The sequence below is a fragment of the Somniosus microcephalus genome, chromosome 4 (genome assembly GCF_052327205.1).
Source record: "Somniosus microcephalus isolate GS21.2 chromosome 4, FLI_Smic_1.0, whole genome shotgun sequence".
Classification (NCBI taxonomy): Eukaryota; Metazoa; Chordata; class Chondrichthyes; order Squaliformes; family Somniosidae; genus Somniosus; species Somniosus microcephalus.
The window spans coordinates 30093497-30112813 of NC_140990.1; the positions used below are offsets into that span (position 1 = coordinate 30093497).

Genomic DNA, 19317 nt, shown 5'->3' on the forward strand with positions numbered 1-19317 from the left:
ATTAAGGAAGTGGAACAGGGCACTTAGAAAATGATTATATGATTAGCCAGAGTCAGCATGGTTTTATGAAAGGGAAATCATGTTTGCATAAAGCTCCAAAGTGGGTTCCAAATCATTAATGCTCCAGATTCTAAGATTGGGAAGTGAACAGCTGTGAAATGGTAGGTTTTAGACCACTTCTGCAGCTTTCACCTATTCACAGCAATCCAGTCATTGAGAACCCGACATACTTACCTGACGTGATAGCCGCACTCTGGGAACCTCATTAAAAACCTGGGAAAATGGTAAGTACATGGGAAAATGGTGCTTAACTACCTTTTAACAAGCTTTAAAGTATCTAAATTGGCTGACCTGCCGCTTGGTGTCGGGTCTGTTCAGGGATGACAGACCCGACACTTAGGAAACTCACAAGGAGGCGGTTCAGAGCGGGATAACGACCCGCTGTCAGTTTTTGTGATTTTGACCGTGGGCTTGCCTCCAAACCCGCACACTGAGCACCGGCAAAATTCAGCCCTTAGAGAACTGCGTATGGTTCTGGTCACCATATTATAAAAAGGATATAGAGGCACTGGAGAGAGTGCAGAGAAGATTTAGAAGGATGATACCAGAAATGCGAGGGTATACATATCAGGAATGGATGAATAGGCTGGGTCTCTTTTCTCCTGAAAAAAGGCTGAGGGGTGACATAACAGAGGTCCTTAAAATTATGAAAATGTTTTGATAGAGTGGATACAGAGAGAATGTTTCCACTTGTGGGGAAGAGCATAACTAGAGGCCATCAATATAAGATAGTCACCAAGAAATCCAATAGGGAATTCAGAAGAAACTTCTTTACCCAGCGAGTGGTGAGAATGTGGAACTCACTACCACAGGGAGTGGTTGAAGCGAATAGTATCGATGCATTTAAGGGGAGGCTGGACAAGCATATGTGGGAGAAGGGAATAGAGGGTTATGGTGATAGATTTAGATGAGGAAAGACGGGAGGAGGCTTGTGTGAGGCAACCACAGGAGGCAGTTGAGGCCAATTCATTAAATATATTCAAGAAGGAGTTGGATATATGTCTTAAGGCTAAAGGGATCAAGGGATACGGGGAGAAGGCAGGGACAGGGTACTGAATTTGGATGATCAGCCATGAACTCATTGAATAGCGGAGCAGGCTTGAGGGGCCGAATGGCCTACTCCTGCTCCTATCTTCTATGTTTCTATGTATGGAGCATAATCACCAGCATGGACTGGTTGGGCCGAATGGCCTGTTTCTGTGCTGTATATCCTGTGTAATCCTGTGTAATTATAACAATCTCAGTTTACAAATTTTGAATTCACTATTTCCTGTAAACCGATTGTTAAAACCTGAGCCAGTGTGTTGTGAGACAAAGAGCCTTGTGTCCAATAAGGGGAATAAAGGCCCACAGCCTCCCCTGGCCCCGAACAAGGGACTGGAGAAACTCGCTGCCCTGCGGATCAGACAATCAGTCCCGCCCCTCGGGCTCCCCGATTGGTTGGAGGACCTGCCGCTGGCTTGCTCCTCCAGCCCCGCCCCACTCGCTCCCCATTGGTCGGAAGCTCCCGTCAATCAGGCCGCGGGCCCGGGTCATGTGTCCCTCACTGACTTTACAAAGAAAGCCTCGCGCGGTCACCGGGCAGAGCTGCAGGTCGGCGGGAGCGGGGTCGGGAGATTAATCAACTGCAGGTAGGCCCCGGGCCCCATTATTAAAACACTCAACATTATCTGCTTCACACACACCCGGGGTGGACCTCAGGCCCCAAACAAGAGCCTCTGGGCCGGGCGTTGAGTGGGGCGGCAGCTGCGGGGCTTTCTCCTGGTGACAGGCCCGGGGTAGCGGCCGCCATCTTGAGAGGCTCAGGGGGCAGCAGGGCACATGCGCGGCCCCCTTGGCCAGGAACCAGGAGGAGAGAACCTTGTCAATTTCTATCCTGGACTCACAGTGATGGCTTTTGTAAACTCCTTTAACAGGCTGTGAGAAGGGCAGCATTTACACACCGCAAACTCAGACCAAACATCACATCAAGATCTGACAGAGTCACTCCATTCATCAGGACCTGAATATCATCGGCTTTTGAATGTGGAAGGAGAAATGTTTGTCTGTTCTGTCTGTGGGGAAATGTTTCAAATATCAGTGTGACTGGAAAAGCACCGAGACACGCACACCCGAGTGAGAGTGTTCCAGTGCACTGACTGAAAAATCATCGCACCGTTCACAGCGGGGAGAAACCGTACACGTGTTGTGTGTGTGGACGAGGCTTTAACCGATCATCCAACCTGGAGAGACACAAGGACACCCACAGCATGGAGAAACCGTGGCAATGTGGGGACTGTGGAAGTGATTCAATTACCCGTCTGAGCTGAAAACACATTGACGCAGTCGCACTGGGGAGAGGCTGTTCACCTGCTCCGTGTGTGGGAAGAGATTCACTCGTTCCTCTGAGCTTGTGAAACACCAGCACATTCACACTGGAGAGAGCCTGTTCACCTGCTCCATGTGTAAGAACAGATTCACTCTTTCATCCAAGCTTCTGAGACACCAGCGCATTCACATTGGAGAGAGGCCATTCACCTGTTCCACATGTGGGAAGGGATTTAATCAACCATCCAAACTTCTGACACACCAGCGCATTCACACTGGGGAGAGGCCATTCACCTGTTCTGTGTGTGAGAAGGGATTCATTAATTCATCCGATGTTCTGACACACCAGCGAGTTCACACTGGGGAGAGACCATTCACCTGCTCTGAGTGTGGGAAGGGCTTCACTCGGTCATCGCACCTCACTGAACATCAACTTGTTCACACAGATAAAAGGCCTTTTAAATGTCCTGACTGTGAGAAAAGCTTTAAAAGCACAAAGGATCTGCTGATAAACCAGCGAGTTCACACTGGGAGAGGCCGTACACCTGTTTTGAGTGTGGCAAGGGATTCACTCAGTCATCCACCCTGCTGTCACACCAGCGAGTTCACACTGGGGAGAGGCCGTTCATCTGGTCCGTGTGTGGGAAGGGATTCACTCAGTCATCCAACCTGCTGAGACACCAGCGACTTCACAAGTGACTGCAGGATTCTGCTGTTATTGCTGCTGTTAATCACATCCAGGACTGAACCATGTTCATTCTGACAGTTGGAGGTTGTTTCTGCTGAGGTTAATGACCCTATAACTGGGCTAGATTTTTGCCTTTCTCACCTGGATGTTTAGCATCACCCGGCTGGAGCTCAGAAAGGACAATCTGGGGGAGGATCGTACGGCAGGAACAGAACTTCAGCCTGGACACAGTCCTTCAGGGCCACACTGAGAGGGGCAAATGGCACTTTGGTCTTTCTCGTCTCTCTTCACTGACAGCAAGGTTGTCGTGCGGGTTAATCTTGAGGCCTGTGAGAAATGTGTCCCAGCCGCTCTCTGCCATGGTTCAGAGCTCCTAGGTATGGAACAGAAGGCTCCCTTACAACTGTGTTTGGAGTCGGGAAGAACAACGGAGAATGCTGGAAATGTGCTGTCAAATCAGAGATTGGTGCCAAACTGCGATCTGTTCCTAAAATAAAAACAGAAAATGCTGGAGAAATTCAGCAGGTCAGGCAGCATCTGTGAAGAGAGAAACAGAGTTAACGTTTCAGGTTGATGACCTTTCGTCAGAACAGAACGTGCGATTTGTTCCTGACTGAAAATGGAACAGCAGGTTTAAGTTTCCAGTCTAAAGATGACTGGTAATCATTTGACATGTTTATGTGATAGTCCTGAGTCTACCATTTTAAGGCAGGCGTTAACCCATTTAAAATAAACTCGTTTAAAATAAATTGGTTAAAATCTGCATTAAAATAGCAGAGGGAGGAGTTCACAGGAGCCTGTTAACTGCTGGTACAATTATACAACAGACATTTGATCTCCAGATAAAGAAGGACCTGCAGCGTGTTTCCAGGAATTCCCTGTTTTATTGATGTGTGTGTGTGTTAGACACCAGGATAACTAAAAATACACAACCTGGAATATCCACGGGGGTGCGATCCCGACAGTTACTCTGGGATCACTCCCACTGTGGAACTCCAGCACTGACCCTGCTGAAGGTTGTAGGCTCAGGGAGTGGGGCCTCCAGGAGTGGACGGTAAGACTTTAAATACAGGAACAGTTTGCAGCTCAGGTCAGAGAGCACCCCGGGAAGAAGAAAGCTGACGGCTACAGCCAAGGTGGAACATCCTTCGGGCTGTCCCTGGAGAGGGAGCACGCGGTGTCCGCCGGGACGCTGGAGGCCTTCCGTGACTGGTGGGCACCGGAGGGACTGGAGTCAATTGTCAACACCAGCAACAGTATTCTGATCTGATTTAATTATAATTTGGAGTTGATTGTTTGTGCCCCTTTAAAAAGGGTGTAAAGTCTGTAGGTATTATGGCGAATTAATACACAGACTACAAGAGTAACTTTAACAGGACTTTACTATTCGAAGGTCAGGGCGAATCTGCCCAATAAATCCTGACACAGCACTTATATACCGGTGTGGTCACCGTCGGTATTACAGTATACAGCAGCCAAGATAAAGTAGTGCCACACCTAAAATAGTTCTCTTAAAGGTGGACGGTTACATACAATAGTTCTCTTAAAGGTAGAACAGTTACATACACTACAATCCTTCCTTTTTAGCTTACAACATACTTATTCCCCATCAACATAACATCATAACATATATACAACTTATGCAAAACAGTTCACAGATTCAGTCTCTCTGGAGGCTTCCTGGCTCTGTCCGGATAACGCCTCGGTGGTGTAGTAGTTTTCGGCGGGGTAGTAGGTTCTTCTGGCAAGGTCGATTCGGCTTGAAGGACAGTGTCAGGTTCATCTGATTCCAGTATTACCAGATCGGAGGTAGGTGCTCTGGGTATCTCTGCTTCAACATTAGCCGTGTAAGGTTGTGGAGTAGGTTGGTCCTTTGTGGATGACCCTATGATCTGGTCAGCATGGCGCCTTATTATGCTGTCACCAATGTCCACGGTATACATCAGCGGCCCTAGCCTTTTCCCAATAGTTCCAGGCTGCCATTTCTCGGTACGGTAGTCCCGGGCCAAAACTTGTTGACCTATCTGAAAGGATCTAGTTGGCCTTTCATTGATGCCCTGAAATTGCCGGTTCTCTACGTCCCTTCTGACATTTGGCTTAATCAAATCCAGCCGGCATCTTAGTCTTCTATTGAAAAACATCATGGCGGGAGTTTGGTTTGTGACCGCATGTGTTGCATTCCTGTATGCCAACGAGAAGTTATCTACCTTATGTTGTAGGTTGATGTCTTCATTACCCATGGCCTTTATGGCCTTCTTGAAGGTCTGGACAAACCTTTCAGCTAATCCATTGGTGGCGGGATGGTATGGGGCTGACGTGTAGTGCTTGACCCCATTCCTTTTTAAGAACTTCCTGAATTCTTCGGACACAAATTGCGGTCCATTATCAGAACAGATCTGTTCCGGCAGCCCATTCCTGGCAAATATGGTCCTTAATACTGTGATGGTTTTTTCCGTGGTGGTGGAGGACATCTTTATTACCTCTGGCCACTTGGAGTGTGCATCCACCGCGATTAGAAACATTGAGTCCATAAATGGACCAGCAAAGTCGACGTGTACCCTTTGCCAAGGAGATGAGGGCCACTCCCATGGATGCAGAGGAGCTTGTGGTGGCGCGTTTTGGACCTTCTGGCATCCTAGACAGCTCTTGGTTATTTCTTCGATGTCTCCATCAATACCTGGCCACCACACAAACGCTCTTGCTAGGTTCTTCATTTTCACTCCACCCAGATGCCCCTCGTGAAGCTCCTTTAGCACCTTATGCTGAAGTTTGGGTGGAATCACCACTCTAGTTCCACACATCAAGGTTCCTCGGCACACTGACAGCTGTTCTTTTCTTTGTGAAAATGCGGGCAGCGTTGGTTCGCCATGTGCTGGCCATCCCTGCACTGTTAAATCGTAGACTCGTGAGAGAGTCGGGTCATTTCTTGTTTCATTTTCGATCATCGAATTTGTTACTGGTAGACATTCCACTATGGCTGAGTGGAACATCTCTACCGGGTCCACTGTAGCCGCCTCTTCTACTACTGGCAACGGTAGGCGCGATAACCCATCAGCATTTCCATGCTGTTTGGACCTTTTGTATTCGATGTCATATTGGTGTGCCCCAAGTAACACAGACCACCTCTGTAGCCTTTGCGCTGTCATAGTGGAAACGGCCTTGTTAGGGTTGAATATGGACACCAACGGCTGGTGGTCTGTCAGTAATGTGAACTTCTTGCCCTGCAGGTAATGATTGAATTTCTTTACTCCCCACACAAGGCTGAGGGCCTCCCTATCTATCTGAGCATAATTTCGCTCAACGGAGGTCAATGATCGGGACGCAAATGCGACTGGCCTTTCCGAGCCATTTGGTAACTTGTGTGAAAGTACTGCTCCAATTCCATAAGGGGAAGCATCACAAGCTAGACGAAGAGGTAACGTTGGGTTGAAATGAGCCAACACTTCCTCAGAGGTAATCAACGCCTTGCTTCTGCGAAAGGCCTTCTTACAGTCCTCGCTCCACTTCCATGGTACTTCTTTCCGCAACAGATCATTCAGCGGATGCAGCACCATGGATAGATTTGGCAGAAACTTGTGGTAATAATTAATCAACCCCAGAAACGATCTCAACTGTTATACATTTTCCGGAGCGGGGGCCTTCACGACAGCTTCTATCTTGTCAGGTGACTTGTGCAGCCCCTCTTGGTCAATGACATGACCGCAGTACGAGATCCGTTTCTGGAAGAACTCACATTTCTGCCGATTAACTTGAAGGCCATATTCCTTCAACCTGGTGAGCACCAGTTTCAAATTTGTGAGGTGTTCCTCCTCGTCTTCTCCCGTAATCAGGATATCGTCCAAGTAACACTGCGTGCTTGGAATACCCTGTAAGACCTGCTCCATGGCCCTCTGCCAAATTGCTGGAGCCGAAGCTACTCCAAAAACCAGTCTATTATAACGATACAAGCCTCTGTGCGTGTTGATTGTGAGATACTGGCGCGACTCTTCCTCAACTTCCATTTGTAAGTATGCTTGTGCCAGGTCTATCTTGGTGAAGTGTTTCCCGCCAGACAATGAAGCAAAGATATCCTCAATCCATGGGAGCGGGTATTGTACCGTGTGAAGCACCGGATTAACTGTGATCTTGAAGTCTCCGCAGATGCGGACCTTTCCCGGTCCCCCTGGCTTGTTACTTGATGAAGACTTCATGACGGGAACAATGGGCGTGGCCCACTCACTCCAGTCCACCTTAGACAGTACCCCTGAACGTTCAAGCTCTTCCAGTTCTGCCTCCACAGCAGGTCGTATCGCGTAAGGTACCGATCTGGCTTTGAAAAATTTTGGGCTTGCATGTTCTGCAATCTTGATTTTTGCTTTAATTCCTCTCAGTGTTCCCAGTCCTTGCTGGAATACCTCTTCAGCTTCGTCCAATATTCTGGAGACATCTTCCTTTCCGGAATCTACCGTCATTGTGTTTAGTGAATGCCAGTCTATCTTTATTTTCCTGATCCACTCCCGTCCCAGAAGTGGTGGACCTCCCTTGGGCAGCACATACATGTCCATCCCTTGGTGATCTTTGTCCTTGTATCTCACCTTGACTTTTATCTTTCCGATGGGGTATACTTTGTGCCCCGTGTATGTCTGCAATACTATCTCCGTATCCCATAGGGGAATATGTTTGAATAACTTTTTGTAATCTTGCTTATTCATGACCGTCAACGCCGATCCGGTGTCCACTTCCATCTTCACTTGGACTTTTGCAATCTGTAGTGTGACCCAGATAGTTTGTCGGTCAGCTTCTTTACTCACATTGTGAATCCTCAGACTACCCAGTTCCTTGCTGTTGGAGTCTGAGTCCGAATTCTGTTCATCTGGACTCTTCCCAGTCACCTTATGTACCTTTCTGTACTTCTTCTGCGGTGACTTATTATTGCTGGTCTTCTTTCCTGACCGGCATACCTTAGCTATGTGACCAAGCTTGCCACATTTTCTACATTCCTGGTTTTTAAACCAGCATTGGTTCTGGTCGTGTGTTGTCTTCCCACAACGATAACATTTCGTTGTACCCGAAGTCATTTGATCCACACTGAGTACCGCTGTCTTCCGCTGCATTTCTGCCGTGCCTCTCGCTGCGGCTTTGTGCGATGCTGCAATAAGGACAGCCTTATCAAGTGTAAGATCGTTCTCTTCGAGCAGTCGTTTTTGTGTTCCTTCCTTCGACATCCCACACACGAACTTGTTTCTCAGTGCCTCTGTCAGATTTACCCCAAACTGACAGTATTTTGCTAGCCTACGCAGTTCAACCAGGTATTCCGCGTTGCTTTCCTCTTTTCGTAGCGTTCTCATGTAAAATTTTGATCGTTCCGCTAACATCAGCGGTGCGGGGTTAAAATGATCCTTCAGGACAGCAACAATATTAGCGAAAGACTGATCCGCCGGTTTAGCTGGTGATAGAAAATGCTTCAATAACCCGTATGTCTTCGCACCCATTGAGTTTAGTAAGGTTAGAGCTTTGTCATAATTTGCTATCTTATTGACCTTACAATATATCTCGATGCGTTCTACATACGTGGCCCAATCTTCCACATCGGAATCGAAACCGTTGATGTTACTACGCTTAGGCATCTTCACACTCTTCCTGAGAAACAACAACGAAATATTTCTTTAACTTTTTTTTTTTCAAAATGGCGGTTTCCCGCGCTTGTCTTCTTTCCCCGCCCACTTTCAAAATGGCGGTTTCCCGCTTCTGTCTTCTTCCCCGCCTACTGGCGGCTTCCCGCGTTTCTTCCCCTGGCGGGAGGGGTAAGCTTTTCCCTCGAGCGACGACCGCTGGCTTTCGGGGTTCGCAGCCTGCGCGTCGGCTTCAGTGCGTTCCTTGTTCCCTTTTCTCAGCAGGGCAACCGGCGCTGGGTACAACCCGTTGACGGCGAACAGTTTCAGCCGCTGGGCTGGATCTCGCTCAGTCTCCCTCGCTCGGGCTCTGTCTCTCCCGCTCGCTCGGGCTCTGTCTCTCCCTCAGCGGCTTCCAATCGCGCCTCCCAGCCCTCTCGCAGTCCGGTGCTTTCCTCCCCGGCTGCGGCTGAGTTCTCCGCGATTTATTTATTTTTATATCTTCCCGCGCCTTACGATCCCGGTCGCAGCGCTTCGTGGCCTCGGTCGCTGCCCAGCCTTTTTCACTCCAATCGCGCCTCCCAGCCCTCTCGCAGTCCGGTGCTTTCCTCCCCGGCTGCGGCTGAGTTCACCGCGGTTTATTTATTTTTATATCTTCCCACGCCTTACAATCCCGGTCGCAGCGCCTCGTGGCCTCGGTAGCTGCCCGGCCTTTTTCGCCGGTTGCGGTCTAGCTGTCTCACGGTGCCGTTGCGTCTCCCAGCCCGCTTGTACTGCGGTTTCCGTGCTCCACGCTGCCCCAGTCTGAGCGCCTCTGGGCCCGACTTCTGTCCGGCTCCTTTCCCCCGACCGTGGTCGAGTTCACCGCCCTTATCCTCCGTTTATTTTTTTTAATTTTCCCTTTACTCACAGTCAACGTGGCCGACTTGCTTCTCGTGCTGATCGGCTCACTCACCACCGTGGCAGAAGGGACAATCAGTGCCTGTTGCTGATGGAAGGCTTCGTGTCTGAATTCTTCCTTCTTCCTTGCTCTGCAGACTCGAGTTTTCTCTCAGCAGAACGATGAGGGCGGGTGCCTCTTCTCGACACTCGTTAACTGCTTCGGAAGTATTGTTGCCGCAGGGTAAGATCGAACTCGTCGCCACTGTAAAGTCTGTAGGTATTATGGCGAATTAATACACAGACTACAAGAGTAACTTTAACAGGACTTTACTATTCGAAGGTCAGGGCGAATCTGCCCAATAAATCCTGACACAGCACTTATATACCGGTGTGGTCACCGTCGGTATTACAGTATACAGCAGCCAAGATAAAGTAGTGCCACACCTAAAATAGTTCTCTTAAAGGTGGACAGTTACATACAATAGTTCTCTTAAAGGTAGAACAGTTACATACACTACAAAGGGGGCCCTCTTGGTAATGTGACATTGATTGATGACAATGTCATTCTAATTGGCATTTTAAAAGAGTCGAACTTCCTTTCGTGCCTCTCAGGCTTGGCAATGATCAAAGTCTGAGTTCATGGATACAGCTTGTTAGATTATGAGTCTTGCTGTATAACTATAATAATATTGTAAGAATGTTACAAGAAGTATTCCTTTGTAGAATCTCCCATGTGAATATTTTGCACTCATTTAGTATAGGAGTTGTATTATTGCAGAATCTACATATCTATATACATAAAACAGTTGGTCTGTCTGTCTTTCTGTCTTTCTGTCTGTTTGTCTTTCTGTCTGTCTGTCTGTTTGTCTTTCTGTCTGTCTGTCCGGCTATACAATCAAAAGTTATAGAGCGTACCTACACATATGTTATATCAAAAGAAAGCTTATCATTAGGGGACTCTAATAGGCATATTTACTTTTTGGTCAGACAAAAATTGTTCGGACAGTATACAAAAAACTTTCAAAAAAAGGACAAAATCCACTCATTAGCGTTGAGTGACATGATGGTTAACCAATCCTACAGGGGATAGCGTTGAGTGACCTGATGGTTGACCAATCGGTGCATCACGGGGGCCATTTCATTGTGTGTGTGGGCGGGACTAATCATTCTGAGCTCAGGTGAGTGGCCGCCATCTTCATTCCCACTTTCTGTGTGTTTATTGTCTGGGTGGGGCCTAATCCTTCAGAGACTATAAATAAATTAGCTTAGCCTTCTTTGCTCAAAAAGAAGTACAGGTGAGCCAGTTGAAGGAGGATTGAGAAGTGAGTGAAATTTCGGGTGTTTCGTTAGGAGCGCTTTAAAAAAAAAAAATTTGGGTGTTGTGCTTAGGAGCATTTTAACCACTTAAAAAATTTTTTTTTTTGTGTGTTGTAGTTAGGAGCGCTTCTTTTTAAAAAAATAAAGAAATTTCGGGTGTTGTAGGAGCATTTTAATCACATTTAAAAAAAAAAAAAAAATAAAGAAATTTCGGGTGTTGTAGGAGCACTTTAACCACTTTTTTTTAAAAAAAAAGAAATTTCGGGTGTTGTAATTAGGAGCACTTTAAAAAAAATAAAGAAATTTCGGGGAGAAGTGAATGAAATTTAGGCTGTTGTAGTTATGAATATTCTGCCCTTGCAGCGCGTTCCTATGCAGAGCTAGACAGGTAGCTAACAACTTGATATCTTCCCATAAAAATCACAAGGCTTAACTTCTCTTGTAAACTTTACTGAAAGATTCTTATTGTGAAACTGAAATACAACACAGAAATGGAAGCATACATTAGTATACAAGCACATAACTGATATGCATACACAAATTTAGGTACGCCTGAGCAACACAGTACATTTGGCATGTAACTTACCAAACACGTGGAAACACAGCTTACTGTGAATATACATTTAGCAAACTGAAAGGCATTCTCTTACATTCACTTTAAATTAGCCCTGTACATAGTGCATCAAAATACAGCTACAAGTTAACCAGCTAGACAGAGAGCGAGCACTTCACGGCTAGCTGTGTAAGTTTGCTTACAGAGAAAAGTTACAAACTAAACATTTTCTGCAAAATATAGTGTACACTAATCATCTATAACATTCTCAAGTACTTACAGACAAATAGTGTCCAAGGCTGGAGCGTGACAACAATATAACTTCCCAGACCATGTGTGGCTGCAGGTCTGTGATATACAATAGTTTACTTTACCGCACTTTACTGTGCTTTACTGCACTTTACTGCGCTTTACCGCACTTTACTGTGCTTTACTGCACTTGCTAGGTACCAAATATCCACTAGGTGGCGGCACACAATGGAAATCGACCCAAATTACTCAAACCCCTGAATTAACTGGAAAACTAACATAAATTCCGAAAGGAAGGCAGCACAACGAACACTTTATTTTTCTTTAAACTGCTCCTAAGTACAATACCGAAAATGGCATCCGCCCTTCTTCACACCACTTTTTAAAAAGAAAAATCAACCAAAATGGCGTCTGCCCTTCTTCACACCACTTTAAAAAAACAAAACAAATTTCGGTCCTTCCCCGACCCGCTCGCTCCCCCCCACCACCCCCCGGCACGGACAGCATCGCACGCTCTCCGTGCTGGTCGGTGGCTTCACCGAGAAGCGGTCCTTCCCCGACCCGCTCGCTCCCCCCTCCCTCCCCCGGGCACGGACAGCATCGCGTGCTCTCTGTGCTGGCCGGTAGCTTCACCGAGAAGCAGTCATTCCCCGACCCGCTCGTTCCCCCCCTCCCCTTCCCGGGCACGGACAGCATCGCGCGCTCTCCCTGCTGGCCGGTAGCTTCACCAAGAAGCGGTCCTTCCCCGACCCGCTCGCTCCACCCCTCCCCCTCCCTCCCCCCTCTCCTCCCCCCTGCCCCTCTCCTCCCCCCTCTCCTCCCCCCCTCCCTCCCACCCCCATGCCCCTCTCCTCCCCCCCCTGTCTCTCCTCCCCTCCCCCCCTCTCTCCTGCCCTCCCCCTCTCTCTCCACCCCCCCCCTGCCAATCGGCTCCTTCTCCTCACGTCGCCTAGCAACAGTAACCAGAGAAGCTGGAAGTAAAGGCAGCTCCTTCGCTCTCTGTCTGTCTCTCTCTCTCTCTCTGTCTCTCTTCCTCCTCCCCCCCTCTCCTCCCCCCTCTCCTACCCCCCTCCCCCCTCTCCTCCCCCCTCCCTCCCCCCTCTCTCCCCACCCCCCGCCAATCGGCTCCTTCTCCTCACATCGCCTAGCAACAGTAACCAGAGAAGCTGGAAGTAAAGGCAGCTCCTTCGCTCTCTGCCTGTCTCTCTTCCCCCCCTCTCTCCTCCCCCTCTCTCTCCTCCCCCCTCCCCCCTCTCCTCCCCCCTCTCTCTCCTCCCCCCTCTCCTCCCCCCCTCTCTCCTACCCCCCTCCCTCCCCCCTCCCCTCCCCCCCTCTCCTCCCCCCTCTCTCTCCTCCCCCCTCTCCTCCCCCCCTCTCTCCTCCCCCTCTCCTACCCCCCTCCCTCCCCCTCTCCTACCCCCCTCTCCTACCCCCCTCCTACCCCCTCCCTCTGCTCCCCCTCTCCTCCCCCCTCCCCTCCCCCATCCCTCCCTCCACCCCGCCCTCTCCTCCCCCCCTCTCCCTCTCTCCTCCCCCTCCCTCCTCCCCCCTGCCTCTCTCCTCCCCCCTCCCCCTCTGCTCCCCCTCTCCTCCCCCCGTCCCCCCTCCCCTCTCTCCTCCCCCTGCCCCTCTCCTCCCCCCTCTCTCCTCCCCCCTCACCCCCCTGCCCCTCTCCTCCCCCTCCCCCTCCTCTCTCTCTCCTCCCCCCTCTCTCTCTCCTACCCCCTCTCTCTCTCCTCCCCCTCTCTCTCTCCCCCCCTCTCTCTCCTCCCCCCTCCCCTTCTCCTGCCCCCCTCCTCCCCCCTCCACCTCCCCCTCTCTCTCTCTCCTTCCCAGACAGACAGACAGACAAACTCATTTATCTATATAATAATTTTTTTTCTTTTTTCATAACAGCATGCCCCGAAGAAAACGAAGCAGACTTACACCCAGCACTTCTGATGCGTCCCGAAAAAAGACAAAAAGAGCCTCAGAGACTCCTGATGAGACTCTGTCATGTCAAGCTGATGACCGGACGAGACATGCCCAAACCAGAGCCTCAGAGACTCCTGACCAGACTCTGTCACGTCAAGCTGATGACCGGACGAGACATGCCCAAACCAGAGCCTCAGAGACTCCTGACCAGACTCACTCACGTCAAGCTCATGACCAGACGAGACATGCCCAAGCCATAGCCTCAGAGACTCCTGAGCAGACTCAGGCACATCAAGCTGATGACCAGACGAGACATGCCCAAGCCAGAGCCTCAGAGACTCCTGAGCAGACTCAGGCACGTCGCCAGGCCGCCAATAGACGCAGGGGCATTGCCAGAGCTGACATTTGGAGTCATTGGCTCGGAGCAGCCTTCTCCTATACACCCACCATCAATTATAAAGCAGACCACATAGTCATCATTAGCAAGATGACCGTCATTTGCCCTCACTGTGGCGCTCTGAAGTGGGAAGGGGAAATTGCTGGGATATGCTGCAATGGAGGAAAGGTTAAACTTCCAACACTAACAGTTCCGCCTGAACCCCTACACTCACTTCTGTTCGGCCGAAATCCACATTTCCTCACTCACATCAGAAAGTACAACAACTGCTTTGCAATGACCTCTTTTGGTGCAAACAGAGTGCGTGAATCAGGATTTTGCCCAACTTTTAAAGTTCATGGACAGGTGTACCATACAGCTGGCTCACTACACTTCCTCTGCCAAACGAAAGACCTCAGTTTCTGCAAATCTACTTCTTGGGTGATGACGAAGAGCAAGCCAATCGCCACAGGGAAGCTGCTGTTCACCCCGCACAACAACACCAAATCAAGCTTGACACTTTGCTTGAGTTACAGCACATGCTTCATCACCAAAGCCCATATGTTCAGAGTTTCAAAACAGCCATCGAAAATACAACTAATGAAGACCTCAAAATTGTCATCAAATCTGAAAAGACTCCTGCAGGTGAACATGAGCGATGCTTCAATGCTCCGACCACCAATGAAGTAGCCATTGTCATTGTGGGCCAAGAATTTGAACAACGGGACATTGTCTTGCATATCAGAGGTGGTCCACTCAAAAGAATTTCTGAGCTTCACAGGTCATATGATCCTCTGCAATACCCGCTTTTGTTTTGCCATTGGGAAGATGGATACGATGTCTATAACAAGATCCCACATGTTGACCCCGAAACTGGTGTGCCACCTACAGCCCAAAGGCAAAAGATGGTTTCTGCCATGGAATTCTATTCATACAGGCTGATGGAACGACAAACTGCTTCAAACCACCTGCTTCAGTGTGGAGGAATTCTCCACCAGTTCCTCACTGACATGTATGCAAAAATAGGAGAGCGGCTTCATTGGTTCCGGAATAACCAAAATCATTTGAGAGTCACAGACTATATACACTTACGAGATGCTGTGGCCAATGATGGCAACACTGAGGACATTGGTCAACTGGTCATCCTACCATCCACCTTCGTTGGAGGTCCTAGGTACATGCATGAGTACACGCAAGATGCCATGACCTATGTCAGAAACTATGGCAGACCTGTCCTCTTCATCACCATGACTTGCAATCCCCAATGGCAGGAGTTCCCACCCAAAGCTGGTACTGAAAGGCATGAGCTCATAGCACGGGTCTTCAACCTCAAAGTTAAACAACTGCTCAAACTTCTGACTGTGGGCAAACTTTTTGGTGCACACAATTGCTACATGTACAGCATTGAGTGGCAGAAGAGAGGACTTCCTCATGTGGATCTGTTACTCTGGCTTCAGGCAAAGATTCGCCCCAATCAAGTTGATTCCTTCATCTCTGCAGAGCTACCCGATAAGGACCAGGATCCAATCCTCTTTGATGTTGTGGTAAAAAATATGATTCATGGTCCTTGTGGGCGACACAACCCTTCTTCTCCCTGCATGAAAAAGAATGCATGTACAAAACGGTACCCAAAGCCACTCCGTGAAGAAACTCAGCATGGGGATGATGGCTATCCTTTGTACAGGAGAAGTGGCAAAGAGAGTGGAGGTATCAGCACTGAGATAAGAATGCGAACTAAAAAATCTAGCCACTCAAGTCAACCTGGTCCGTCAACTCGGACAACACAGCAAAGGCAGACATTTGAAGTTGACAACCGTTGGATTGTTCCTTACTGTCCACTCCTATCCAGGCTCTTCAAATGTCACATCAATGTGGAGTACTGCCACTCAGTTAAGTCTATCAAATATGTGTGCAAGTACCTCCATAAGGGCAGTGACCAAGCTGTCTTTGATCTTCAAGCGGCTGGACAGTAGAATCAAAATGATGAGATCAGCACACATCTGTTGGGCCGTTACATCTGCATCAATGAGGCAGCCTGGCGAACTTTTGGATTTGACATCCACAACCGTTACCCCACTGTCACTAAATTGGATGTTCACTTGGAAAGTGGACAAAGGGTTTTATTCCGACCTGAAAATGCCAGCCAACGTGCCGAGCAACCTCCAAAGACAAAACTTACAGCATTCTTTCAGTTGTGCCAAACGAATGACTTTGCCAAGATGCTTTTCTATCATCAGGTGCCCAAGTACTACACCTGGCAGCCAAACAAGACATGGCAGGCTCGGCGCCCTGGAGCAGGTCAGAAGGAAGTTTCTGGTCATACAGGGGTGTACTCATCAGATGCACTTGGCAGAGTCTACATGGTCCATCCAAACAACACAGAGTGCTTTCACCTTCGTCTACTCCTCCATCAGGTTGCTGGCCCCACATCATTTAATGACCTCAAGACTGTCGCTGGCCAACTCTGTGACTCCTTTCAAGAAGCTTGCCACAGGAGAGGACTCATTGAGGATGACATTCATTGGCATGCCACGATGAGAGAAGCTGCTGTGTCTTACTCCCCCAATAGGCTACGAAAACTCTTTGCCATTATAATTGCCCTCTGCAGCCCTTCCAACCCGATGCAGTTGTGGGAAGATCACAAAGACAGCCTCACAGAAGACATCTTATGCCAACTCACCAGAGCCAACCCCACAATGACGCTAAACTTCACTGATGCAATGTACAATCAGGTTTTGATCCTTCTGGAGGACAAGACTTTGGCATTGGCTGGCAAGTCTCTGACTAAGTTGAACCTTCAACCTCCCAATAGGAATGATTCTCCAGGTCTCAGCAGAGAGGTCCTCAGGGAAACCACCTACAATGTTGAGGAACTGACCTCCTTTGTCACCGTCACTGAACCTAAATTGGTTCCAGACCAGAAAGAGACTTACAGGCTGGTTGTGGATATGGTGGAAAACAATGCAGGTGGCATTATCTTCCTCGATGCACCTGGTGGAACAGGAAAGACATTCCTGATCAATCTTTTACTGGCCATGGTTCGCTCTAAGGGACACATTGCACTGGCTGTTGCCTCATCAGGAATTGCTGCAACTCTTCTCCAAGGAGGTCGCACTGCCCACTCAACCTTTGCGCTCCCTCTGGATCTGATAACACAAGAACACCCAGTGTGTAACTTTAGCAAAGGAACTGGTGCTTCTCAGTTGCTTCAAAAGTGTAGACTCATTGTGTGGGATGAGTGTACAATGGCCCACAAGAGGGCACTTGAAGCACTCAACAGAACTCTTCAGGATCTGAGAGGCAACAATAGGCTGATGGGTGACACCACCCTGTTGCTGGCAGGTGATTTCCGCCAAATCCTGCCAGTTGTACCCAGAGGAACTCCAGCAGATGAACTCAATGCATGTCTCAAGGCATCCCATCTGTGGCCAAATGTGCAAACAGTCCATTTGACCACAAACATGCGTGTTCATATGCATGGTGACAAAATGTCAGAATCATTTGCACAACTTTTGCTACAATTGGGAGAAGGAAAATTGCCAGTTGACAGCAGTGGACAAATCACCATTCCTCCAGGCTTTGGCAGTCCAGTCAAAACTGTTGATGAGTTGATCTCACAGGTGTATCCAGACCTCCTCAATCACTTCAATGTTCCCAAGTGGCTGTGTGAACGGTCAATGCTTGCACGCAGGAATGATAATGTCAAAGACATAAACATCCTCCTTGTTCAAAAACTCTCTGGCCAAGAGCACATTTACAAAAGTGTTGATACTGTTTGTGACAGTGCTGATGCAGTGCACTTCCCCACTGAGTTCCTCAACTCATTGCAGCCTTCAGGAACGCCTCCTCACAAACTGATACTGAAGGAAGGCACCCCCATCATGCTCCTAAGAAACATATATCCACCAAAGCTGTGCAATGGAACCAGACTGGCAGTCAAAAAGCTCATGCCAAATCTCACTGAGGCTACCATCATCTCCGGCTGCACCAGAGGGGAGGATGTTCTCATTCCTCGAATTCCAATGATATCAACTGACTTGCCATTTCAATTCAAACGGCAACGGTTTCCTGTGACGATTTCTTTTGCTATGTCAATCAACAAGGCACAGGGGCAGACTTTGAAGGTTGCTGGCATCAATTTACTCACGCCCTGTTTTTCACATGGCCAGTTGTACGTGGCATGTTCAAGAGTTGGTGCATCAAGGAATCTGTTTATTTTAACACCCTCAGGAAAAACAGAAAATGTTGTCTAACCACGGGCTCTCCAATAATGCAGACTGCTCTCACCTTCGTCTAGTCCTCCATGAGGTTGCTGGCCCAACATCAGTTAATTACCTCAAAACTCTGACTGGCCATCTCTGTGCCTCCTTTATAAAAGCTTGCCACAGGAAAGGACTCTTTCAGGACTCTTCAACATCTGAGAGGCTGCATACCTACTACAAGATTACAAAATCACTCTGTGCAATACCAACCCTCTTGGGTTTGCAAACCTTTACCAGAGGGAGTATTCATTCAGTCTTTGGTTGTAACTCCAGCATATTGTCAAATGCTCTATTGTTCTACATTGTTGCAATAAATGTTCACTGTTGATTTCTAAACTAAACTCTAAATGCCTCACATAGAATCTTTTATTTCCCTATCAACTCATACACTGAAACTTTGTGAATAATGTAATATCACTCCTGGGTGCTTAGGAAGAGTTCTTCAATCCCACCAGTATAAAAAGCAATTTCATAAACATTCCACCGGGTTCTTGAGTTCCCTCAGCACTGCCGGGCACTTCAGCTAGTTAAAAATGAAGCCTGTGCTCAGGGGATTAGGTGTGTGGCGTGTTTCATTGGAGATCTCGAACTCAACTAGGAATAGAGTAAAAGCTCATCAGGATTGTAAACAACTTCAGTCTGACATACACCGGAGATTGGTGTCAGTGACTGTGGGGCTGGTTTATATCAGACAGGAGGAGATTGGTGTCAGTGACTGTGGGGCTGGTTTATATCAGACAGGAGGAGATTGGTGTCAGTGACTGTGGGGTTGGTTTATATCAGACAGGAGGAGATTGGTGTCAGTGACTGGGGTTGGTTTATATCAGACAGGAGGAGATTGATGTCAGTGACTGTGGGGTTGGTTTATATCAGACAGGAGGAGATTGGTGTCAGTGACTGTGGTTGGTTTATATCAGACAGGAGGAGATTGGTGTCAGTGACTGGGGTTGGTTTATATCAGACAGGAGGAGATTGGTGTCAGTGACTGTGGGGTTGGTTTATATCAGACAGGAGGAGATTGGTGTCAGTGACTGGGGTTGGTTTATATCAAACAGGAGGAGATTGGTGTCAGTGACTGTGGGGTTGGTTTATATCAGACAGAAGGATATTGGTGTAGT

General features: G+C 48.4%; 1 protein-coding gene across 2 annotated transcripts; it reads left to right on the top strand.

Annotated features, from left to right (window-relative positions):
- Positions 1–1600: 1600 nt before the first annotated feature.
- On the top strand, positions 1601–18541 carry LOC147118519 (uncharacterized). 2 transcript variants are annotated; one of them, XM_085984457.1, is made up of 2 exons: positions 1601–1691; positions 13544–18541. In XM_085984457.1, the coding sequence occupies exon 2, from the start codon at positions 16157–16159 to the stop codon at positions 18188–18190; it is 2034 nt and encodes a 677-aa protein (XP_085840583.1). In that variant the 5' UTR covers positions 1601–1691; positions 13544–16156; the 3' UTR covers positions 18191–18541. The 2 variants fall into 2 exon arrangements, with proteins under 2 accessions (XP_085840583.1, XP_085840585.1); XM_085984459.1 differs by having other exon boundaries at positions 13544–16148.
- The last annotated feature ends 776 nt before the right edge of the window (positions 18542–19317 follow it).

Bases quoted from the DNA above. Each gene is read 5' to 3' on its own strand.
- LOC147118519 (XM_085984457.1), top strand. From the start codon at position 16,157: ATGCTTTTCTATCATCAGGTGCCCAAGTACTACACCTGGCAGCCAAAC.